General features: G+C 41.6%; 1 protein-coding gene across 1 annotated transcript; it reads left to right on the top strand.

Annotated features, from left to right (window-relative positions):
* Positions 1-593: 593 nt before the first annotated feature.
* Positions 594-19851, top strand: LOC139534904 (zinc finger MYM-type protein 3-like). The gene is made up of 25 exons (XM_071334442.1): positions 594-695; positions 1599-2674; positions 2923-2981; positions 3069-3135; positions 3269-3653; positions 3841-4021; positions 6991-7203; positions 7307-7457; positions 7580-7692; positions 8295-8381; positions 8566-8716; positions 8842-9014; positions 9354-9519; positions 9781-9830; positions 10058-10214; positions 11653-11768; positions 11974-12121; positions 12222-12371; positions 14250-14350; positions 14950-15097; positions 15243-15382; positions 15527-15641; positions 15721-15978; positions 18319-18433; positions 18613-19851. Exons 2-25 carry the CDS (start codon positions 1606-1608, stop codon positions 18797-18799), a joined length of 4500 nt encoding a protein of 1499 aa, XP_071190543.1. The 5' UTR covers positions 594-695; positions 1599-1605; the 3' UTR covers positions 18800-19851.
* The last annotated feature ends 321 nt before the right edge of the window (positions 19852-20172 follow it).

The raw sequence follows: 20172 nt of genomic DNA, 5'->3' as shown, positions 1-20172 counted from the left end.
TTTATCCTCTGGTAACTTTAATATGAGTGATCTACTATTGGAGGCATTGACTCTATTAAGGAGACTTGAGAGAGTGGTTGTAGTAGTGTGTTTCTGCTGGGTCCCAGCCCATTCAGGTGTGGGAGGGAACGGACTTGTAGACCAAGTAGCCAAATGGGCTTTAAACTAGATATAATTGATACTTGTGCTATATTGGGTAGAGGCTAAGATCATTTTTATAGACGTGTAGAAGAGGTGGGACTCCCGAGCACTACGGTCGGCATTTATATGTCCTCCAAAGAAAGGTCAGTGGAACAAGATTCAAAAGGCGGGACGGGGGTTTGTTACAAGTTAGTAGGGCTCTTTTTTTTCATGTTCTTAGGTTGGCATTTATATGCCCTCCAAAGAAAGGTCAGTGGAACAAGATTCAAAAGGCGGGACGGGGACGGGGGTTTGTTAGAAGGGCTCTTTTTTTCATGTTCTTAGTAGTACATGATTAGGTAGGAGGGTTTCGTGTTTTTGTTTGTTTTGATCATTGACCATTGTTTTTGACAATACACTCCAGTACAGTAGGTGGCGGTATGCACTTCTAACGTCTGTTTGCAGACCGCCATAGAAGAAGAAGAAGTTGTAGCTTGAAACTAGCCACACACCGCAGTTTGCTGGTGGTTGCATGCAACATTTTAGCTAGCTCCAGCAACATTTCATATTTGCAGGTAAATGCACCATACTTTGTAGAAGTCTATCATAATTTATGTTTGAATCATTAATATTATATTTTAATAAAGTTACTATATTATAATTAGTTAGCTAGTGATTTAGTTTGACTGCTAGTTTGCATAAGGCAACGTTAGCTTCGTAACGTTAGCTAGCAGATAGCCTATTGGAAGCTAGCTAGCTATTAGCTAACGTTAGCCAGTAACGTTTTTAGTGGTCTCTTTGCAGAGTCATAAAACATTATACGCTTACCATGCAAGTAGCGAGTTATGTCTATTGTTTAGATAGTATTGAGATTCTATATATAATAATGGGCTAACATGTACCTATCTAGCTTTCCAGGTAGTTAGCTAAATAGCTAGCGTTAGCTAGCTAGCATTCTAACTTGCAAAAATGGAGACGCCAGGTGAGGCGCGCCAAAAGGCAGCAACGTTGTCATAGCCAAACTAGCTAGTGGTTATTACTAGTTACCACAGCCACAGAGTCAAAATGGCTATATCGTAAAAAATAATATAAACAAAAATTAGCTTTTTGGGCCTAAATTAAGGTTTGGCATAAGGTTAGCAGTGTGGTTATGATTAGGTTTAAAATCAGATTTTACGAGAAATTGTATAAATAGGCGGGGTTTAGCCATAATTGTAATTATGACATTGTGGCTGTGGTAACTACTGACAACTGCTAGCTAACGAGTACCAAACTTTAGATAAATTGACCTAGCTAGCTAACTAGATATATGCCTTCACTTGTGTGAGCTCATGGTCTAGAATAGCGGATCCACAATAAACTAGCAACTTGTGGCTGTAATTTCTCAAACCTACCACCACATTTGATTTGACATGAGTACATGTGAGACTGAAGTAAACCATTGTTTTTGTTTCGTTTTTCTTAAATTGTGACGTTAGGTGCAGTATGGAACCCTCAGAGCATCCAGAAACCTCTGCCACTTTTCAAATGGCCAATGAGAATGTACATCTAGACCTGCTATCCACACAGACTGATATGGACCTGTTTTCTGGGCACACTGATATGGGCCTTCTGCCTGCTCAGACTGATGAAGGCCTACTGTCTGCACCGAGTGATATGGACCTGATGCCTGCTCAGACTGATGTAGACCTACTGTCTGCACAGAATGATATGGACCTGCAGCCTGCACAGACTGATATGGAGGTGGCCTACTCTGGCTCACTGGGAACAGAGAGACACAGTGGGGAGCAGCAGGCCCTTGACGAGTTGACAACCTTTCTCACCCAATCTGAAAGAGAGAGGCTGAAAACCCAGGACAGTCTGAGCATCCTGGGGGACCCAGACTCATTGGAACTGTCCAAAGTCCAGGTGGAGGACTTTTACAGCCGCACAGTCCTTCCAGAACCATCAGACTTTCAGGAACCCTCAGTCTTTCCAATGCCCTCTGTCCTTCCAGAACCCTCCGTCCTTCCAGAACCCTCATACCTTCAAGAACCTTCAGGTTTCTCAGAGTCCTCAGTCTATCCAGAACCCTCATACCTTTCAAAACCCTCAGGCTTTTCAGAGCCGTCAGGCCTGCCAGAACACTCAGACTTCCAAGAGCCCTCCGGTTCAGCCACAGGCCTCAGTCAGAATGAGTGGGGCAGGCAGGGTCACACAGAAGCCTGGTCAGAAATGGGAACTGAGCCTGGGACGGACAGGCTGGAGGTCACCGAGGGAACTCCGACTGTAACTGGGACACAGATGCCAGAGACAGGAGAGGAGCAAATGGACATAGTGCATGAAGATCCCACTGCATCTGCTCAAGATGAAGTTGATCCAAGTATGCCTTCTATAGTCAGCGTAGAGAGCTCACACTCTGAGGATGGTCCAGGCAAAGAGGAAGCCTTATCATTCTATGGATTGGTGCCAAAGGTAGAGGGCACAGCAGAGAAAAAGTGTGAGAAAGAACAGCCTGTGGGGGGCAGTATGTCCCCACTATCATCCTGGGCCCAGCCATTGACACCAGGTGAAGGTGTGTAGTAAGGAACTTGGTTTTTAGGTTCATAAGTTTATTAACTTATGTCACATATAGAAGTCTCAGTGCCACATAAATAGTTTGAGAAGAATTAAGGGAAATGCAAAACTTGATTTAGGCTTAATTACACATCTTTGAGAAACGATTAGCAATCACGTCTTCAAATAGCCATGTCAGTTTACATATAGTCTGCATCTACTATGTCATGATTAGCCTTTAGTTACTGATGATCGATTGTGTTTCAGCTGAGGAACAACCTGAAACTGACGTCGCCGGCGAAGATCCAAATGGTCAAAAGACTACGGTAAAAAAAAAAAACTTTCCATGAATTCTAGACATTTTCTTTAAAAGTAAGTTAATTACTGTTAGTTACTCTTCTCATTTATTGTAGGGGAGAAAGAGAGGTCGTCCTAATCGTGGAGAAGTGAGGAAAAATACGCAAAACATGTCTGATGGAGGTAAAACATCTTTCGTAAATCTGCTTGTGTTTAGCTAATTAATTTTACCTCGGTCTCGACTATCATTATGTAGGACTATTTTTCCAATTATATGATTATCGCGCTACTCTAAATGCGTTGTCTTCTGCTGCAGACCAGCTAACAGACAGCGGTTCTGACGATGCAGCTGATGATCCGAGGGACACAGACTTTGACCCTGCACGGTTTGGCCTCCGACGCTCCACCAGGGTCTCCCAAAGGAGCCAGAGCACTCCGCCCCCCCGCCTCACTTCCCCGAAGTTGTCTGGTCCTGCCTCTACCCCTGCGTACACTCAGAGGTCTGGAGGACCCCCTCCACCCCGGCCGCCACCCCCTCGCCAGCCTACCAGGGTCCTCTGTGCCAACTGCAGTGGGATTCTGCAGAGCGGGCAGACAGCCTACCAGCGCAGGGGTCAGCCTCAGCTCTTCTGCAGCTCCACCTGCCTTAACTCCTTTGGCAAGAAAGCCCCCAAGAAAAAGCCCTGTGCTTTCTGTAAGAGGTAATCCTCTCAATAGATATTCAATGAATGTGTTCTTAGTTTCTGCTATTCCTTTCAGTAAGGACAGTGTATTTTATAACAAATTCCTCATGCTATTTCATAGTAAAGTAAGTGTTAACGTTGTGCATCGTTTTGATCTCAACAATATTTGTGAAATTTACCTCAAGGTTTGTCTCTTCGATTTTAGGGACATGGGGAATAGAAAGGACACCATGCTTGCACAGGTTGGCCAATCACAGTCCTTCCAAGAATTCTGCAACAGCACTTGTCTTTCCCTGTATGAGGCCCGGCTGGAGAAGGGCCCGACACAGCCCCCCAAACCAAGTGCCCCTGCCCAAAGATGCAGTGTGTGCAACCACATGCGTGAGGTACCAAAGCTTTGGCCATAACATTTTAGATGATGTGCTCCCAGCCATAGCATATCTCTTAGTTGTCGATCAAATGTATTTGGCGTCAGTCAAATGGGCGGGCAGGTAAGTTCCCATTCAGTTGTCAAAATGTGGGTTGGGACAAGCATGCATTGGCAGGCAAGCTGCAGAAGGGTGAGCAGGTTATTTTTCCCCATCGTTTATCAGTGCAATTTTGACGGCAAACTACAAGCTGAAAAAGTTTGAGGGTTTATCTACTGTTCCCTCATTAGATTTTAGGTCATCTCGCTCTGGCTAACATTAGTTGTTGATCTTGTTGTTTTTGATGTACATAGGCACCTGAGGGGGGCCTACCATTTCATGGTTGTTTGATCAATAGGGTTGTAAAGTTCCCAAATGTAAGCGGACTCCCGTCGTGTTTACATATTTGCAGAAATCCATTCAGGTGGCTTTTGACGAAAGCTTTCTAATAAGCTAAAGTCGCACTGTTGCTACTGCCTGTAAACACACAGTCCAGTTCAAAGTGAATGATGGCAGGCCTGTGTGGCAAATGGCTTATTTGCATATAATCCTACTGTAGCTCTCATTGGCTATGGTGCACCAGTCTGTGTAGAGTTCAGTCCTGGACAATACATATATATATTTCTATTAGGTTTTATTTACTGCAATGTCTATTAATTGTCCAAACGCACGGCTGCTTTTTTATGTAATTTTTTATTTATTTAACCTTTATTTTACGAGGCAAGTAAGTTAAGAACAAATTATTATTTACAACAATGGCCAAACCTTGACGATGCTGGGCCAATTGTGCGCCACCCTATGGAACTCCCAATCACGTCCGGATAGGATTCGAACCAGGGACTGTAGTGACGCCTCTTGCACTGAGATGCAGTGCCTTAGACCGCTGCGCCACTCGGGAGCCCATATTACTATAGAATATTCACAAATGCCTTACTCTCTGTCATTACCAAACACAATGTTTTAAAATGTGAAAATGACCATATCTAAGTAGTCAAACCAAAGTTTATTTGTCACGTGCGCAGAATACACCAGGTGTTGACCTTACAGTGAAATGCTTACTTACAGGCTCTAACCAACAGTGCAAAAAAAGGTATTACGTGAACAATAGGTAAGTAAAGAAATAAAAACAACAGTAAAAATAACAGTAGCGAGGCTACATACAGTAGCGAGGCTACGTACAGGCACCGATTAGTTGGGTTGATTGAGGTAGTATGTACATCTGGTGAAAGTGACTATGCATATGTGATGAACAGAGAGTAACAGTAGCGTAAAATAGGGATTGGCGGGACACAATGCAGATAGCTCGGTCAGCCGATGTGCGGGGGCACTGGTTGGTCGGGCCAATTGAGGTAGTATGTATATGAATGTATAATTAAAGTGACTATGCATATATGATAGACAGAGAGTAGCAGCCGTGTAAAAGAGGGGTTGGTGTGGGGCACACAATGCAAATAGATGTGGTAGCCATTTGATTACCTGTTCAGGAGTCTTATGGCTTGTGGGTAAAAACTGTTGAGAAGCCTTTTTGTCCTAGACTTGGCTCTCCGGTACCGCTTGCCATGCGGAAGGTGTATGTGTGTGTATATACAGTGGGGAGAACAAGTATTTGATACACTGCCGATTTTGCAGGTTTTCCTACTTACAAAGCATGTAGAGGTCTGTAATTTTTATCATAGGTACACTTCAACTGTGAGAGACGGAATCTAAAACAAAAATCCATAAAATCACATTGTATGATTTTTAAGTAATTAATTTGCATTTTATTGCATGACATAAGTATTTGATCACCTACCAACCAGTAAGTTGAAGTGTACTATGATAAAAATTACAGACCTCTACATGCTTTGTAAGTAGGAAAACCTGCAACATCGGCAGTGTATCAAGTACTTGTTCTCCCCACTGTATATATTATATTAGCTTCGTATTCTTTCTGGGTGTGTGTATGAACAGATTTTAATATGATTTGATGTTGCTAAAACGCTGTCAGTTCCACTTAAATAGACCAACAAGAGTTCCAAACCTCTCTGCCGAAACCAGCTAGTTTTCCCGTCCCACTCAGACCACTCCCAGACAGTCCTATCATCATTTTTGCTTGACTATTTTAATTGCAAACAATCAGTAAGGTACTTAATTGTTACATGGAAATGATTTGATATTGAGATAGAAATGGCGGCATTGGACCTTTAACACAGTATGACTACACTTCCACAATGCTTTGCTTATGGTTTAAAATGCTGTAGGCATTTTTGTTAGTCATACATTATATTGAAGCTATTTTAAAGACTGCCGCGTCTACTCTAGCAACAAGTCAACATTTTATGCTTACCTCGAAAAGCTGGCACAAGCCTTACTTGTTCTGATTTGAGTTTCCCCCACCATCTGTTAGTCATTTGTCAATTTGTACAATAAAATCTATTAAAAATAAGTAGGCACTTTTTAATGCCAAGCACTGCAAAACCACACAATAATGTGATTATGGTATACCTTCTTTAATGTTGCCTTTGTGTTGGAAATGTTGGTTAGAGATCTGATCAGCACGCTTCAATTTGAGCTCAGTCAATGTAGTGTATGTGAAGTGTTTGTCACGTCATGGACTTTTCCCAGAAGTAGTGACAAAGAATGCCTAAACCCTGGTGACACACATTTCATTGTCACCTCATGTTGATATTTCATAATTGAAAAGATTTTATGTGTGTAACTGGATCTATGCTGTGATTATGGAGTCTGCATGAGGCAGGAATTCTGTCAAACTTTGAAATCAATATCGACAAGTTTATGCTGCTGTTGAGTCTGTTTGTATGCTATGAGCAGGCAGCAGAATAAATTATAACCTACTACAAGATGTTGGCCGACTAATGGGAAATGAAAAAGGATGGCATTATTTGAAGTTAGGATTGATAGAATTCAGACCCAAGTTTTTTTTACCTTCCTTCCCTCTTCTGCCTCAGATCAACCATGAGGTAACCATGGGCAACATGATTCACCTGATGTGCAGCGATGCCTGCTTCAACCGTTTCCGCGCCACCAAGGGCCTGAAGACCAGCTGCTGTGACGCGTGTGGCACCTACATCAACACATTCACCTCCCGGGCTGAGTACCTACTGCATGAGGGCCAACAGAGGAGGTTCTGCAACTCCTCCTGTCTCAGGCTGTATAAGATGGTGGGTGCTTCTCTCTTCTTGAATGTACAGTCTTGTAGTATTGAGTAATATGAGAGTGATTTGTCTGCTTAGTGTTTAATCAAAGTGTTGTCTTTGATTTCAGAAAAACACTAAGGTGCTCTCGTGCCAGTGGTGTAGGACTCTGTGTAAGAATTTTGACATGCTGTCTAAAGTGGATCAGTATGGCAAGACAAGACACTTCTGTTCTTTGTGCTGTATCGCCTCACATAAAGTTAAAACTTCTGGGGACACAGGTAAATTCTACTCTCCTTGGCTTGTTTACTACTGTATTAATTCACCTTTGCTTAATCTGAATGTATTGACGTGATGTCTGACTGTGAATGGCTCTTCACTATTACATCTGCTTCTTTTCCAGTACCCAGTGAAGCCTGCAGTTCCTGCAAAAGAAGCCCCTCTGAACCTTACTACTGTAAAACAAATGAGGCCGTGTACGTCTTCTGTAGCCCTAGCTGTTGGAGCAAATTTCAGGTTGGATAAATCCATACCCTTAATAGAGTTTGGACAACACTACAACCTACAGATGCATTGTCCAGTATTTAGTCACAACATGGTCTGCCAGATGTTTATACAACACTTTATTTTATGTGCATTTGTTTTAAATGTAAATTTTGAGTACCTCAGTTGTTCAACAAAAACAATTGGTGATGGATTCTGAAAGTGAAAAAAAAGAACCGTTAATATTTACAGTGTGATGTACAGGCTTGGCCGTAGGTGCCCGTTAAGCAGAAAATGCTAGTTAAAATGCAGACCAAGCAGCTGCAGTGGGGAGCTCAGCCTCACTTCTGGAGCCCGTTAAAATAATAACTCATCATAAAGCTTTTTAGTGTGGAGAGGGTCACCCTTTGAAAGCTTTTGCCTTTATTCTACCGAAGAACCTATGAATTAGGGCTTGGTCTGTTTCTGCAAAACCCTTGCAAAAAAATGTCTGAGAATGGGCTGAGACATTCTTGAGTCCCTCTTTGATACTAGTTCTGTGAGGTTGCTTGTTGTTTTTTTTGCCTTGGCTTAATGTTTGCTGCTCATTCTCTTCTTGTTAAATCTCCAATTAAGAAATATACTCTTCTTCACAGAGCAACAGTCCCAATGGAGACCTCTACTTCAACTGTCTCTCTTGTCATAATATGTTCAGTGGGGTACCAGAAATCCTAGACTGGCAGGTAATCAAAATGTGCATTTTACATACATTGTGCCAAACAAGTGGTTTAGTGAAAACTGTTATTTTTTTCAAGACTACTTCAAGAAGTACATCCACGATGCTGTGTGGTCCTGTATGGTTCAGTTGGTAGATAATGGCGCTTGTTACACCAGGCTTGAATATATTATTATTTTGTTTGCTTTCAGGACTCAATATATCAGTTCTGCTGTAAGGAGTGCTGTGAGGACTACAAGCGTCTGAATGGTGTGGTTTCCGTGTGTGAGCACTGCAACCAAGAGAAACTGCTGCATAAGAAGATAAAGTTCTCTGGGGTGGAGAAAACCTTCTGCAGTGACGGTTAGCATGATGCATGCATTTCTGTGCGCATTTTTATATGCAATATATTGTCGATTTACATGAAAACACTTTACTGTGTCTCTAGGCAGAGACTTATGTTTTTTTGTTGTCTCTTTTTTACCAAGGTTGCATTCTACTGTACAAGCAAGACTTTGCTCAACAACTGGGCCTGTGCTGTATAACCTGTACATACTGTTCTCAGACCTGCTCACGGGCGGTCACAGAGGAACAGGATGGCAACACATGGGACTTCTGCAGTGAAGATTGTAAAAGCAAATACCTCCTGTGGTACCTGAAAGTATGTCCGAACAATAACAATGCCATATTTACACCATGACCATATGACTGACCCTGAAGTGTTAGGTGGCTGCCGGTACACAGGCTTCATTCAGTTCACCATCTTTTCACTGTGCATAGTCTGTTGTATGTGGTAATATAGACGCTTTTTGTTTGAGGAATGGTAGCTTCAGAATGTATGGGCTAAACTGGCACAATATTGTCATCATGACAGAATGAATCCAGGATGTGCATGATTTGCAATCAAATTGTATTAGCAGTGTCCTCTATTACCAGGCTACAATGTATGTACTGTATGTATGGTTGCTATGTGTGTTTTGAGCTGTGTGTGTTCTCCTAGGAAGCACAGTGCCATGCCTGCAAGCGTCAGGGGGAGCTCCTGGAGACCATCCACTGGAGGGGAGAGATCAAACACTACTGTGACCAGCCGTGCCTCCTGCGCTTCTACAGCCAACAGAACCAACCCAACCTAGACACCAAGCAGGGCCCTGCGAGCCTGCTCAGCAGTGCGTTAGCTTAACATACGCCAACACATGCAAACACAACACCCATACTGTATTTATCATAAACCCAATCCATACATGGGAATTGTTTTTTCTAAGTACGCTGTGTTGTAATATAATTGTTTGTTTGGTTTTCACTGTTTGACAAAATGTTACAAAGTTACTGCTATTGTTTTTGTGATTTCCCTAAAATCTGTCAAATGTAAACACATGTTCATCTCAGTATTTCACTGTTAAACTTGTATATGTTTACTGGACTTACAGGTCATTCCCCAGAGTCTACACCTCCCCCTGCAGCTATATTGACAAGTGAAGTAAGTGTGCTTTTTGACTTGGTGCTCCAAAAGTTGGGGGGGATGCCACCGAAAGGACACAAAAATGCATTTGAGCTTGGCTTTTACCACGCATACAAATGTATTCTCTGCTTGAAAAAAAAACGTGATTGGATTTTGAAATAAAGTGAAGAGCTACTTTTCTCTCTAAAATTTCTGCTGAGTGAACATCCAAACATTTATTTATGTCAATGTTTCTATTATTTCAGGCCACAGGAAGAGGCCTGAAGAAGACTGTAGCCAAGCCTGCTCCTCCCTTCACTCTACCTCTCTCCCAAAGGAACAAATCCTCCATGTGTAAACCCATGATGGCCACTACTGGTGTTGCATGTAAACCTGAGATGAAGTCCCAGAGTTGCCAGACAGGTAATCCCGAATGTAATCCCATGTCCCTTTCTGTAGACTGGTTGGCTGACAACATAACGAAAATGATGCGTGTGCATCAATGTGGCCGGAAGGCGTGCGTTATGATTCTGAATGGTCAGATGGCAGCTTCCTGTCATTGTTGCTAGCTAAGTGGGGAATCATAGGTGGTTCGTTTCAGCCCATTGTAGACTATATGACCAAAAGTATGTGGACACTTCCTCGTCGAACATGTCATTCCAAAATGATGTGAATTAATATGGAGTTGGTCCCCTATTTGCTGCTATAACAGCCTCCACTCTTCTGGGAAAGCTTTTCACTAGATGTTGGAACATTGCTGCGGGGACTTGCTTCCATTCAGCCACAAGAGCATTGGTGAGGCCGGGCAGTGATGTTGAGCGATTAGGCCTGGTTCGCAGTCGGCATTTCAATTCATCCCAAAGGTGTTCGATGGGATTGAGGTCAGGGCTCTGTGCAGGCCAGTCAAGTTCTTCCACACTGATCTCGAGACACCATTTCTGTATGGACCTCGCTTTGTACATGGGGGCGTTGTCATGCTGAAACAGGAAATGGGGGTCGGTTGCAGACGATTTTTACGTGCTTCAGCACTCGGCAGTCTCGTTCTGTGAGCTTGTGTGGCCTACCACTTCGCGGCTGAGCCGTTTTTTCTCCTAGACGTTTCCACTTCACAATAACAGCACTTTTATAGTTGACCGGGGAAGCTCTAGCAGGGCAGAAATTTGACAAACTGACTTATTGGAAAGGTGGCATCCTATGATGGTGCCATGTTGAAAGTCACTGAGCTCTTCAGTGAGGCTATTCTACTGCCAATGTTTGTCTATGGAGTTTGCATGGCTGGGTGCTCGATTTTATACACTTGTCAGCAACGGGTGTGGCTGAAATAGCCAAATCCACTAATTTAAAGGGGTGTCCACATACTTTTGTGTATATATTGTGTATCTTATTGATACCATGTCTTGTTTTGACTGTCGTGTCTGATTTAATATGGCAAAAAAATTCTAGCTAGCTAACCAACAACTGTAACGATGTAGTTGAGACTGCTCATTGTATGTTTTCAATTAATGTATGTTTTCTATAAACATTTGGAGACTAAATATAGTTTACATAGTCAACATTCTAAGCCAACCCCATCTGTTTTGCCCCTTAGTTGCTCACACAACAACCAACCCATCTATGGGACTCACTAACACTGTATTTAATATTTATTTAAGATGAATTCTTTAAGAATCAATAGGTGTATATATCATTAATTTATAAGTCCAAAATGGATGTCGCAGCTAAGGATTCTAGCTTTAAACAAAACATCCCTATTCATATGCTAAGAGCTTTATGTTAAATCAGGCCAACAATTATATATTATATTAGCAATTGCAAAAAAAGCACCTTCATGGTTTTAATAAATGTTGTCTGTTGGTTTCAGATGATTTCTTGCAGTCCCCAGCTGTGGTGTTGCCAGTCCCTGTGCCTGTGTTTGTTCCTGTACCTTTGAATATGTACTCTCAGTACACTCCCATACCTATGGCCCTGCCTCTGCCGGTGAGTTGGTTTTGTCTAGGCCCTTTTGAGTATTGTGCAAATATTACTCTAGGCTTATCGTCATTAATTTAGAGTCTAGAGTAACTCTTTGTTTCCAGCCAAACGTGTTCCTTATGGGTGCCTACACACTGCTGCAATCTGTGGTTCTCTAGAGTGACTGTGTCCTATTTGTCTGCTTATTGTTTTTCTCTTTATTCTCTGTTAGATCCCTGTCCCCATGTTCTTACCCGTCACACTGGATCATATCGATAAACTTGTGGAATACATAAATGACCTGAAACTCCAGATCCCGTCTGATCCACTGGAGGCTGACATTCTGGCCATGGCAGACATGATAGCAGAGGAAAATAAAGGCAAGGGCTCCTACGGATCTCTCTCTACTTAGTCAACTTGCCATTTGATGTTCTAGATATAATTATTGTAACTATATGGTGGTTATATGTGTTTATTTAGATCTGGACAGTGATCAGAAAGCAGGCCCGTTGCTGAGGGACTGCACCTTATTTGATTCTTCATCCCAAGATGACATCCTCTCCATGGCTGTCAATATGGCTGATGTACTGACTGAGCCAGGTCAAGACCCAGTAGATGAGCTCACCAAAGGCAGGTTCAAGCTTTATAATATGTAATGTCTAATGCAGGGGTCTCCAACAGGTTGATCGCGAGCTACCAGCCCACTTATGAGTAGCTCGCCAAACAATTCTGAAAGTACATGCATTTTTACATGCACGTTCCACCGCGAACTGTCATAAACAAATCTCCCAAGTATCAGACGCTGCAAGCTCCTTGCTACTATCTAATCAATGCAACATTGACATTATCCCACCCCTGGTTAGTAACTATTGGCTTAAAAAGACAAACTTAACACAATATCTGCCAATTAATTTCCAGTAATATTGCCCCTGTCTGTGTGGTGTGCGAGCTTGTCTATCACTCTGTGTTGCCAGTTGATGTGATACCGTCTTCTGGTTTGAAAGAAATACTTTCCCCAAAACCTTCTCAATTAAATGTTAACTGCAAAGCAGGCTTACCTGGCAGAAGTATTTCATGAGTAAGTACACCATTTGTTATTTGCCAACTTTGCCATGAAATGAGCAGCAGCGGTACAGAACAATCCTAGACGGCACATTCCTCACTCGCAATTAAAGGCCCAGATGCTCAATTAAAGGGCCATTGTACTCAATCCAATGTATTACTTTTCTTCCAGACCTAAACATTTTTTTCTGGTTTGATATAAGCATTGACATGGACTCCGAACATCCAATGTCATTGTTTTCTATGACCAATTGTAATTTTGAGAATAAAAAATATATAAAACCAGGAAAAATCCAACCGAGAAAATAAGTTGGGAAAATATAAAACAGATTTTGGGGTGGGGGTCACAGATTTGATAGGGCCCCACTTAGTGGTTTATTAAATCCTTAAGTCTATTGGCGCACCCGTGCGTCAATCTAAGTAACACAACAACAACAAAAACATAAAAATCCGTCAGATTAAGCTAGATATGTTTTATTTTTTATTTTTTTTACATGGGTTGCATCTTAATCCACTGCAGTCGCCTATGTCGGCCTTTCCGCATCTGCGGTGGAAGGTGGCCAAGCTACAGCGGTGTTTGTCAAACCATGAGACATCCTGAAAATCGGTCTTCTCACGAAAACGTCTGTAATGTCCAAACGGTTTGGCCTAGAAAACTAATATGACCACTCTATGGAAAGATGAGACTCACAAACACGATGGTCTTCTCCATTTTGCTTGAAGTCGGTAATGCTGATGTGCCAACTTCTGTCTGTAGCGTCAACCATTTTGTCTAAACTAATATGATCCTTCTGTGGAAAGGGGAGACTCATGAACACAATGGTGGCTGAAGGTAACCCATACAAATTAAAGGAAGTTTGGGGGTAGTTTTGTGCCAACAAAAATAAGGGGTTAGTTATGTGTCCAAAAACCACATATTTCCTGAGGTTTCTTATCTCCTAGATATAGGACAGACACTTCAAAACCTTCATCATTATGATTTATTTTTAGACTTTTTTTTGTTGTTGCTATTTTTGAATGTGTTATTCTGTGCATTTCTGTGGGCTATAGTAGTAAAGGCCAAATTCTATATTTTATCAATGTTTTTTCATCCCTAAAGGGGTCTCAAAATTCCAAATCAAATAGCTAAATGATCCATATTCCATATGTTAGCTTAGTAGAAATGCCCCCAACGACTTACAGGACCCGGGGAAGCGTTGCAGGGGAGAAGAGAAGAACCATGTGCCTATTTGAAAGCTATAAAAAAAAAAAGAGGAAAAAAGTAGTAGCTCGCGACAGGTTTCGTTTTTTAAAAAGTTGTTCTAATGCGGTAAAATGTTGGAGACCCCTGGTCTGATTAGTTTGCTTTGCTGCCTGAGATGTGTAAAGGTACACTATAATTGCACACACTCTGTCAACAGTCTATGATATATATATTTTGTGTCCATTCTCATTTGTGTTCTTTAGCTTCCCTGGACCTGAACCCCAATGTTGATTTCCTCTTTGACTGTGGGATGCCGCCTCATGCTACTTCAGCAGAGCAGAGCGCCGACATCACTGTTCAGAAGGTATAAATAAACACAGCCTATAATACAAGTGTATTCTGTCTGTTTTTTTCTAGACCTTACTATGACTTTAATTTTGTGTTGAATGAAATAGTGTCATAAACGTTCAACTTATATGAGAGACGCAGTGGAATCACATAGGATGCTGGACATCAGGAAAAAGCTGGCACCAACATGAGATGTCTTGGTGTCAGACTTACCGGAGACCAGTGCTCATGTTCTGCATACTTATAGACAGCTGCAACAGGGTCCCAAAGGTGAAATGGCTGAATATCAAATATATCCCTGGCGGAAGGCAGGCATGGTCCCCAACATGCGGCTCATGTAACATAAGGCAACAGTCACAAAACCTACAAGATGGACTGCTTACCAATGAACAGTGTCCTTAAAACAAGAGAGTATTTGACATATATACTGAAATGTTTACTTTTGCGCTTTGGTGGTCTCTTGGACCAGACAAATTCTTAATGATCAATGCACGTGTAGAATTTATGTAATGGGTGAACTCGGAAGAGAATATGAGTAACTAACTAACCAACTACAGTAGCTACCCCTTAACAGGTCATAGCAGTGTGATGTCTAATATAGGCTTTGTGTCACAGGGACCCAAGCGTCAGGCCATGTCAGAGATGACCCTACACGATCCCCTGGACAGTCAGCCTCTCGGTGCCGGTTTGAACAGCTCCCTTGGGGTTAAAGCCTGGAGGTCATGGGCCCAAAGCAAGCACTCGGACACTGACTACAGAAAACGTAGGATATCTCTTGACTGGAACTTTAAATGTACCCGTCTTTGATAGCTCTGCTTTGAGTTTGATAGATCTCCTGTGAGTAAAATGGGCTGTAATGTTTCAATGTAATCCTGATAATAAAGTGCCTGTAATTTTCTCCCTTATAGAGAAACCATTAGACCTTCTCTTGTGTAGTCCTGAGGAACTGAACCATGGCCTGTCGCAGTTTGTCCAAGACATTGTTCATCCTAGAGGGCCGTGCTACAAGCCTGACAGTGTATTTTACCTCTGTCTGGGGATTCAACAGGTCTTGTAGTTAATATTTGCAATTTGTGGAAGAGTGGCTTATTCAAATCTTACATGATTTTATTTTTAGGAAAGGTCCTTTTTTTTTATACAGTGTTCAACTAAAACATTTGAGCACAGTGGTCTTGTCTTGTATATTTTCCAGTATCTCCTTGAAAACAACCGGATGGTGAACATATTCACAGACCAGTTATATGTCACCTTCGCTGAGGAGCTGAATAAGATTGTCAGCCAATGGCTGCCTTCCATGTCACCTAATGGTGAGTTCATATTTCTATTTTATTTTCACACATTTTGTCTGTGTCGTATTTGGGGTGTAAGTAATGTGTTTGGGTGCAGGTGGTCTCGGTTCTCGTGTCCTGGAGGAGCACCTGTGGGAGTGTAAACAGCTGGGTGTGTACTCTCCCTTTGTCCTGCTCAACACTCTCATGTTCTTCAACACCAAATACTTTGGTCTGACCACCGTGGAGCAGCACCTCCAGCTCTCCTTCTCTACAGTCACGCGCCAGGCCAAGAGGAGGTCTACACCACATGGCATGGTCAAGTCGTCTAGTGTCTGCTACCACCCCAAATCACAACACAAGAGAACAAGTAAAGGTGAGGTTTCTATCTAATTGACGACAGATTTTCATACGAATATTATAAAATCTGCATCAAGAAAATGTGCTTTTTCCCACCAGTGGTGTTTCCACCAAACAGACTTGTTGCAGATTAGTCAGTGTGTGTGATGGCGTAGTGGACACAACATACTTTTCCACTTCAGTTTTCATGTACCGAATAAAAATCTAAAATCTGATGAGATTACTATGGATAAGAGTGAGAATATTTGTCAAACGGCAGTAAAGCATTGATCATCATGTCACGAGAATAAGACCCTTGATATTTATTAGAAAGGGGCATTAAGATCACCGTGCACTTTAACCACCCTGTGAAGTTCATCATAACTTATTTCATCTGTAGCCTAATAAACTGCATGCTTTCCCAAGTTGTAGTGAAAGGACCACACACCATATCATTGCGTGACTCTTAAGTTTACTTCGATATGATGGTTATTATGTCAATATTCATGCATGAATGCGTTTCCACGGCCATTTCTCGCATAATTAATTATACCGACATTAAAAAGATCCCACCATGTCGAACGGACAAATTATCTGTCAGCATTTATAAAATTGTACCGAAACTACATGTCTCCATCACAGCTGTTGTGAATTTTTGTATTTTTTATGGTACCAGACACAACATTAGCGTTCATTTGTATTTTTCATGTCTGAGATTTGATTTAGTATAAGAAAGCCCAGTGAATGAGAAGTGTTAATATGCTCCTTAGCCCAATGGATGATTGGCTAGTTGTCATTCCCAGTAACCAATGAGAGATTGCGTTGCTTTGGGTCAAGGGTCATGACCCCAGCTTGGGGTGGGGGAAGCAGGTCGCCTATCTTGAGTTGTACCACATTTCAGCTGAATGACGGGGGCTGACCAGGGCTAGGGTATGGAGTCATTTTACATGAATATCTACAACTAGGTGAAATTAAATCTTTGAGTTCATATTTAGAATGTTTGAAAGTCTAGTATAGTGTTATGAGGTCCAGTTTAGTGGTAAGAATGTATTTTCCAAAACATCCTAAAAATACTGTGCTTGTAGATATAATACACTATTTCCAACAAAACATATTTTCAACTTCAGTAATTTATATAATTTGGATGTATACTTGACCAAAGCATTGTAGGATCTTTGCCTTTATCTGCTGAGGAATGATGGTTGACATTTGTCTTAAACCCAGGTTATAAGACTGGCTTTTTCTTATTATTAACTCCCCTTATCACTACAGTTTTTTAAAATGCAATTAGATGGTGATGGGTAATTCTCTTAGGCAGGACCACCACTCCTAAACATGGTCCTGCTGACCCCAAAGAGCTTCCATTGAAGATAAATTATTAAAAACAGTTAAACTGTCTTCCAGCGATCAAATAACATGGTGCTAATGAGTTGTACTGCTTGGAGTCCAACTCCTGTGAAAATGTCCTTGTGCCAGTTGTTTATTTAAAACATATAGGCTAGCCTAGACCCACATCTCCATCCTACTTTTTCTGATTACTGGCATGTTCTGACTGAAACATAATCACGTGTTTTAACGTAGGTCTATTTTCAACTCGGCCTGACCATTCTCTGGATATCAGTGTCACTAGCTAGATTCCTCTGGCTTTGTAGGTCAGTTTGAAATGGATCAGTTTGGTACTCCTTTGGTGGTTTTATGCTGACGTATAAAATTAAAAAGAGGATTTTAGTGTGACATTGTCACCTGTTGACAGTTGGTGTTCTATGAGTGCTTGTCTTAAATATTACAAATAACAGTGAGAGAGCTGTTGATGTAGGAGAAGGAAGTTGTTGCCCCCCCCGGTTGGTCCATACTGCTATTCGCAGTGTGTCGGACAGCTATTTATACCGCAAAGTGGAGTTCTTTGAAGAGCTGCTAAGTATTGGAGGTGTACCATGGTATGTGTCTTAGAACTGGCCCTGGCCATACACACTACAAACACCAACCCCTGGCCTGCCACTGTTTGGGAAAACCAGGAAGCTAAAAGGAGCAACTCTTGAGTTGTGCAACATGATATACTAGTAGAGAATCTGACTGAATGTCAAAGTGTTTTAGATGTAAATCAACGTTGGATAAAACATGTGGGCTTGTGACCTTCATGACATCAAAAAGTACCTTTTTATGTAGGAAAGACCCTGTCCTTTGCAAAATAATATTAATTTTAATAACCTTTTTATAGTATGACAGACAGTGACATGAAAAACTAAACTGTTCCCCATAACTGTCTGGCGGTCAGCTTAATCAGTTTAGCTTGGCCCTAACTGTAGCCAAGTGTTAAAATAAACACCAAGGGGTCAAACAGTGAAGTGAGCCTGTACTCTGTTCTGTTTACACACAGAGGGCGGCTTGGGAAAGAGGAAACGGGATGAGCCTTCTGAGCTGGAGCAACAAGAGAACCGGTTGAACCCTCTCAGATGCCCCGTCAAATTCTTTGAGTTCTACCTCTCCAAATGGTAAGCAATGTAGACTGGCCAGGTACGCACAGAAGCGTTTGAAACACCAGTTGAAGGCAGTGGACTATCCCTGGGTGTCATAGATTCTGAATTGGTTTGATACATTGGAATGAATAAATGAAACTGTATAGTTTCCTTTGTTAGATTCACATATGGTGTCTGTCCTTGTGTTCCTACAGCTCCGATGGTGTGCGGAGCAGCTGCAGTGCGTTCTACCTGCAGCCAGAGAGCACATGTATGGCCGAGAGTCCTCGCTGGTATTCTGACATCCCCATGGACAAGGGCAGGCTGGGAATTATGCTCAACAGGATCCTGGCTGTCAAGGATGTCTATGATGAGCACCCGGGACAGGGAGACATGGACTGACAGCCACGCAACAAGTTTATATAGTGTACATTGCTGATGTGGAAGCCGCTAGCACAAGTTACTTTTTCCATTTTTTTAATTTAGTAATTTAGACGCTCTTATCCAGAGCGACATACAGTAGTGAGTGCATACCTTTTCGTACTGGTCCCCCGTGGGAATCGAACCCACAACCCTGGCGTTGTATGCACCATGCTCTACCAACTGAGCCACACAGCACCCACAACCCTGGCATTGTACTAACTACAATGCCTTTAGTTGTTCCATGGTTGTTATATCACCCCTACACAAATAGTTCAGTCAGCATTTCCCCCATAGAATTACCATTGTAGCTAGATCTGTATAGAAACTATATTAGGACTGCCGTATACCACCCTCAGTTCAGATAATGTATTTGGAACGCTTAGGTACTTTGGGCACTGTCAAAGACAACTAGTTGAAAGGTCTGGTTTGTATTGGAAACCCATATATTTGTTTGTTATGAAGTGTGCAGAACAGCTGTATAAAAGTACTTTAGTTCATAAAACTATTTAATTGACACTGCATTTAACTCCCTATGCCAGCCTCACTGGATTTTGTTTCATACAAAAGCTTAATGTTCATACACTGATAACATAAACAGTAATGTTCAATTTAAACACTTTAAATCTGTGTTTAACCCTGTGGCCAGTGAGGTGGAAACCATTTATTGCTGCCGTAGATGTTCACATGTACAGTATCAAGAAACTCATAGTCATGGCAGACCTTTTACTTCATAGCTAATGTGTATATATATTTCCCCTCATAATTTCTTATTGTTACAATCATATAACCAACCGGTCATTAAACCACACAAAAGAAGCCTAACTTCATGATAGAAATCTTTTATTTTAAACTTTTTGATCCTGCTTAGATTGTCTTTCATTTACAAACTTAAGGTTTAATGCATTTTATGTCCTGAATGTCTTGAGAAAAGTTGATTATGTACTATAAAGTTTATTTTCTGTCTTTTTCTAATTGAAGGAATCAAGAATGAATGTCTTGTACAAATTCTTCATAAACAACAGTTCACTATTCATGGTTGTAAAATCAAATGCATGCTGTATCTTAACAGACAAATGTAAACTTTCTAGTGGGTAGTCTGTGCCAAAAGCATTACACAGACGAGCAATTGCTTTGGCATTATTTCCCGTTAGAATAATCAGCATATTATGGGTTCATAAGGGAACAACTTGTTTTGGAACACTTTGAAATATTATACTGTGCATGGCAAATGTTTGGCTGATGAGAGAGAACCTCCAACATTTACTGTTTGCATACCCAAACTAACTCATTTATGAAGATTTGGAATTCGATTGGCCTCTCTCTTTGCATACAGACTGGCAACCCTCCAGTTA

Source organism: Salvelinus alpinus, chromosome 1 (assembly GCF_045679555.1).
Source record: "Salvelinus alpinus chromosome 1, SLU_Salpinus.1, whole genome shotgun sequence".
Lineage (NCBI taxonomy): Eukaryota > Metazoa > Chordata > Actinopteri > Salmoniformes > Salmonidae > Salvelinus > Salvelinus alpinus.
Note: the sequence above shows the minus strand (reverse complement) of the source record. Positions and strands in the feature narration are given on the sequence as shown.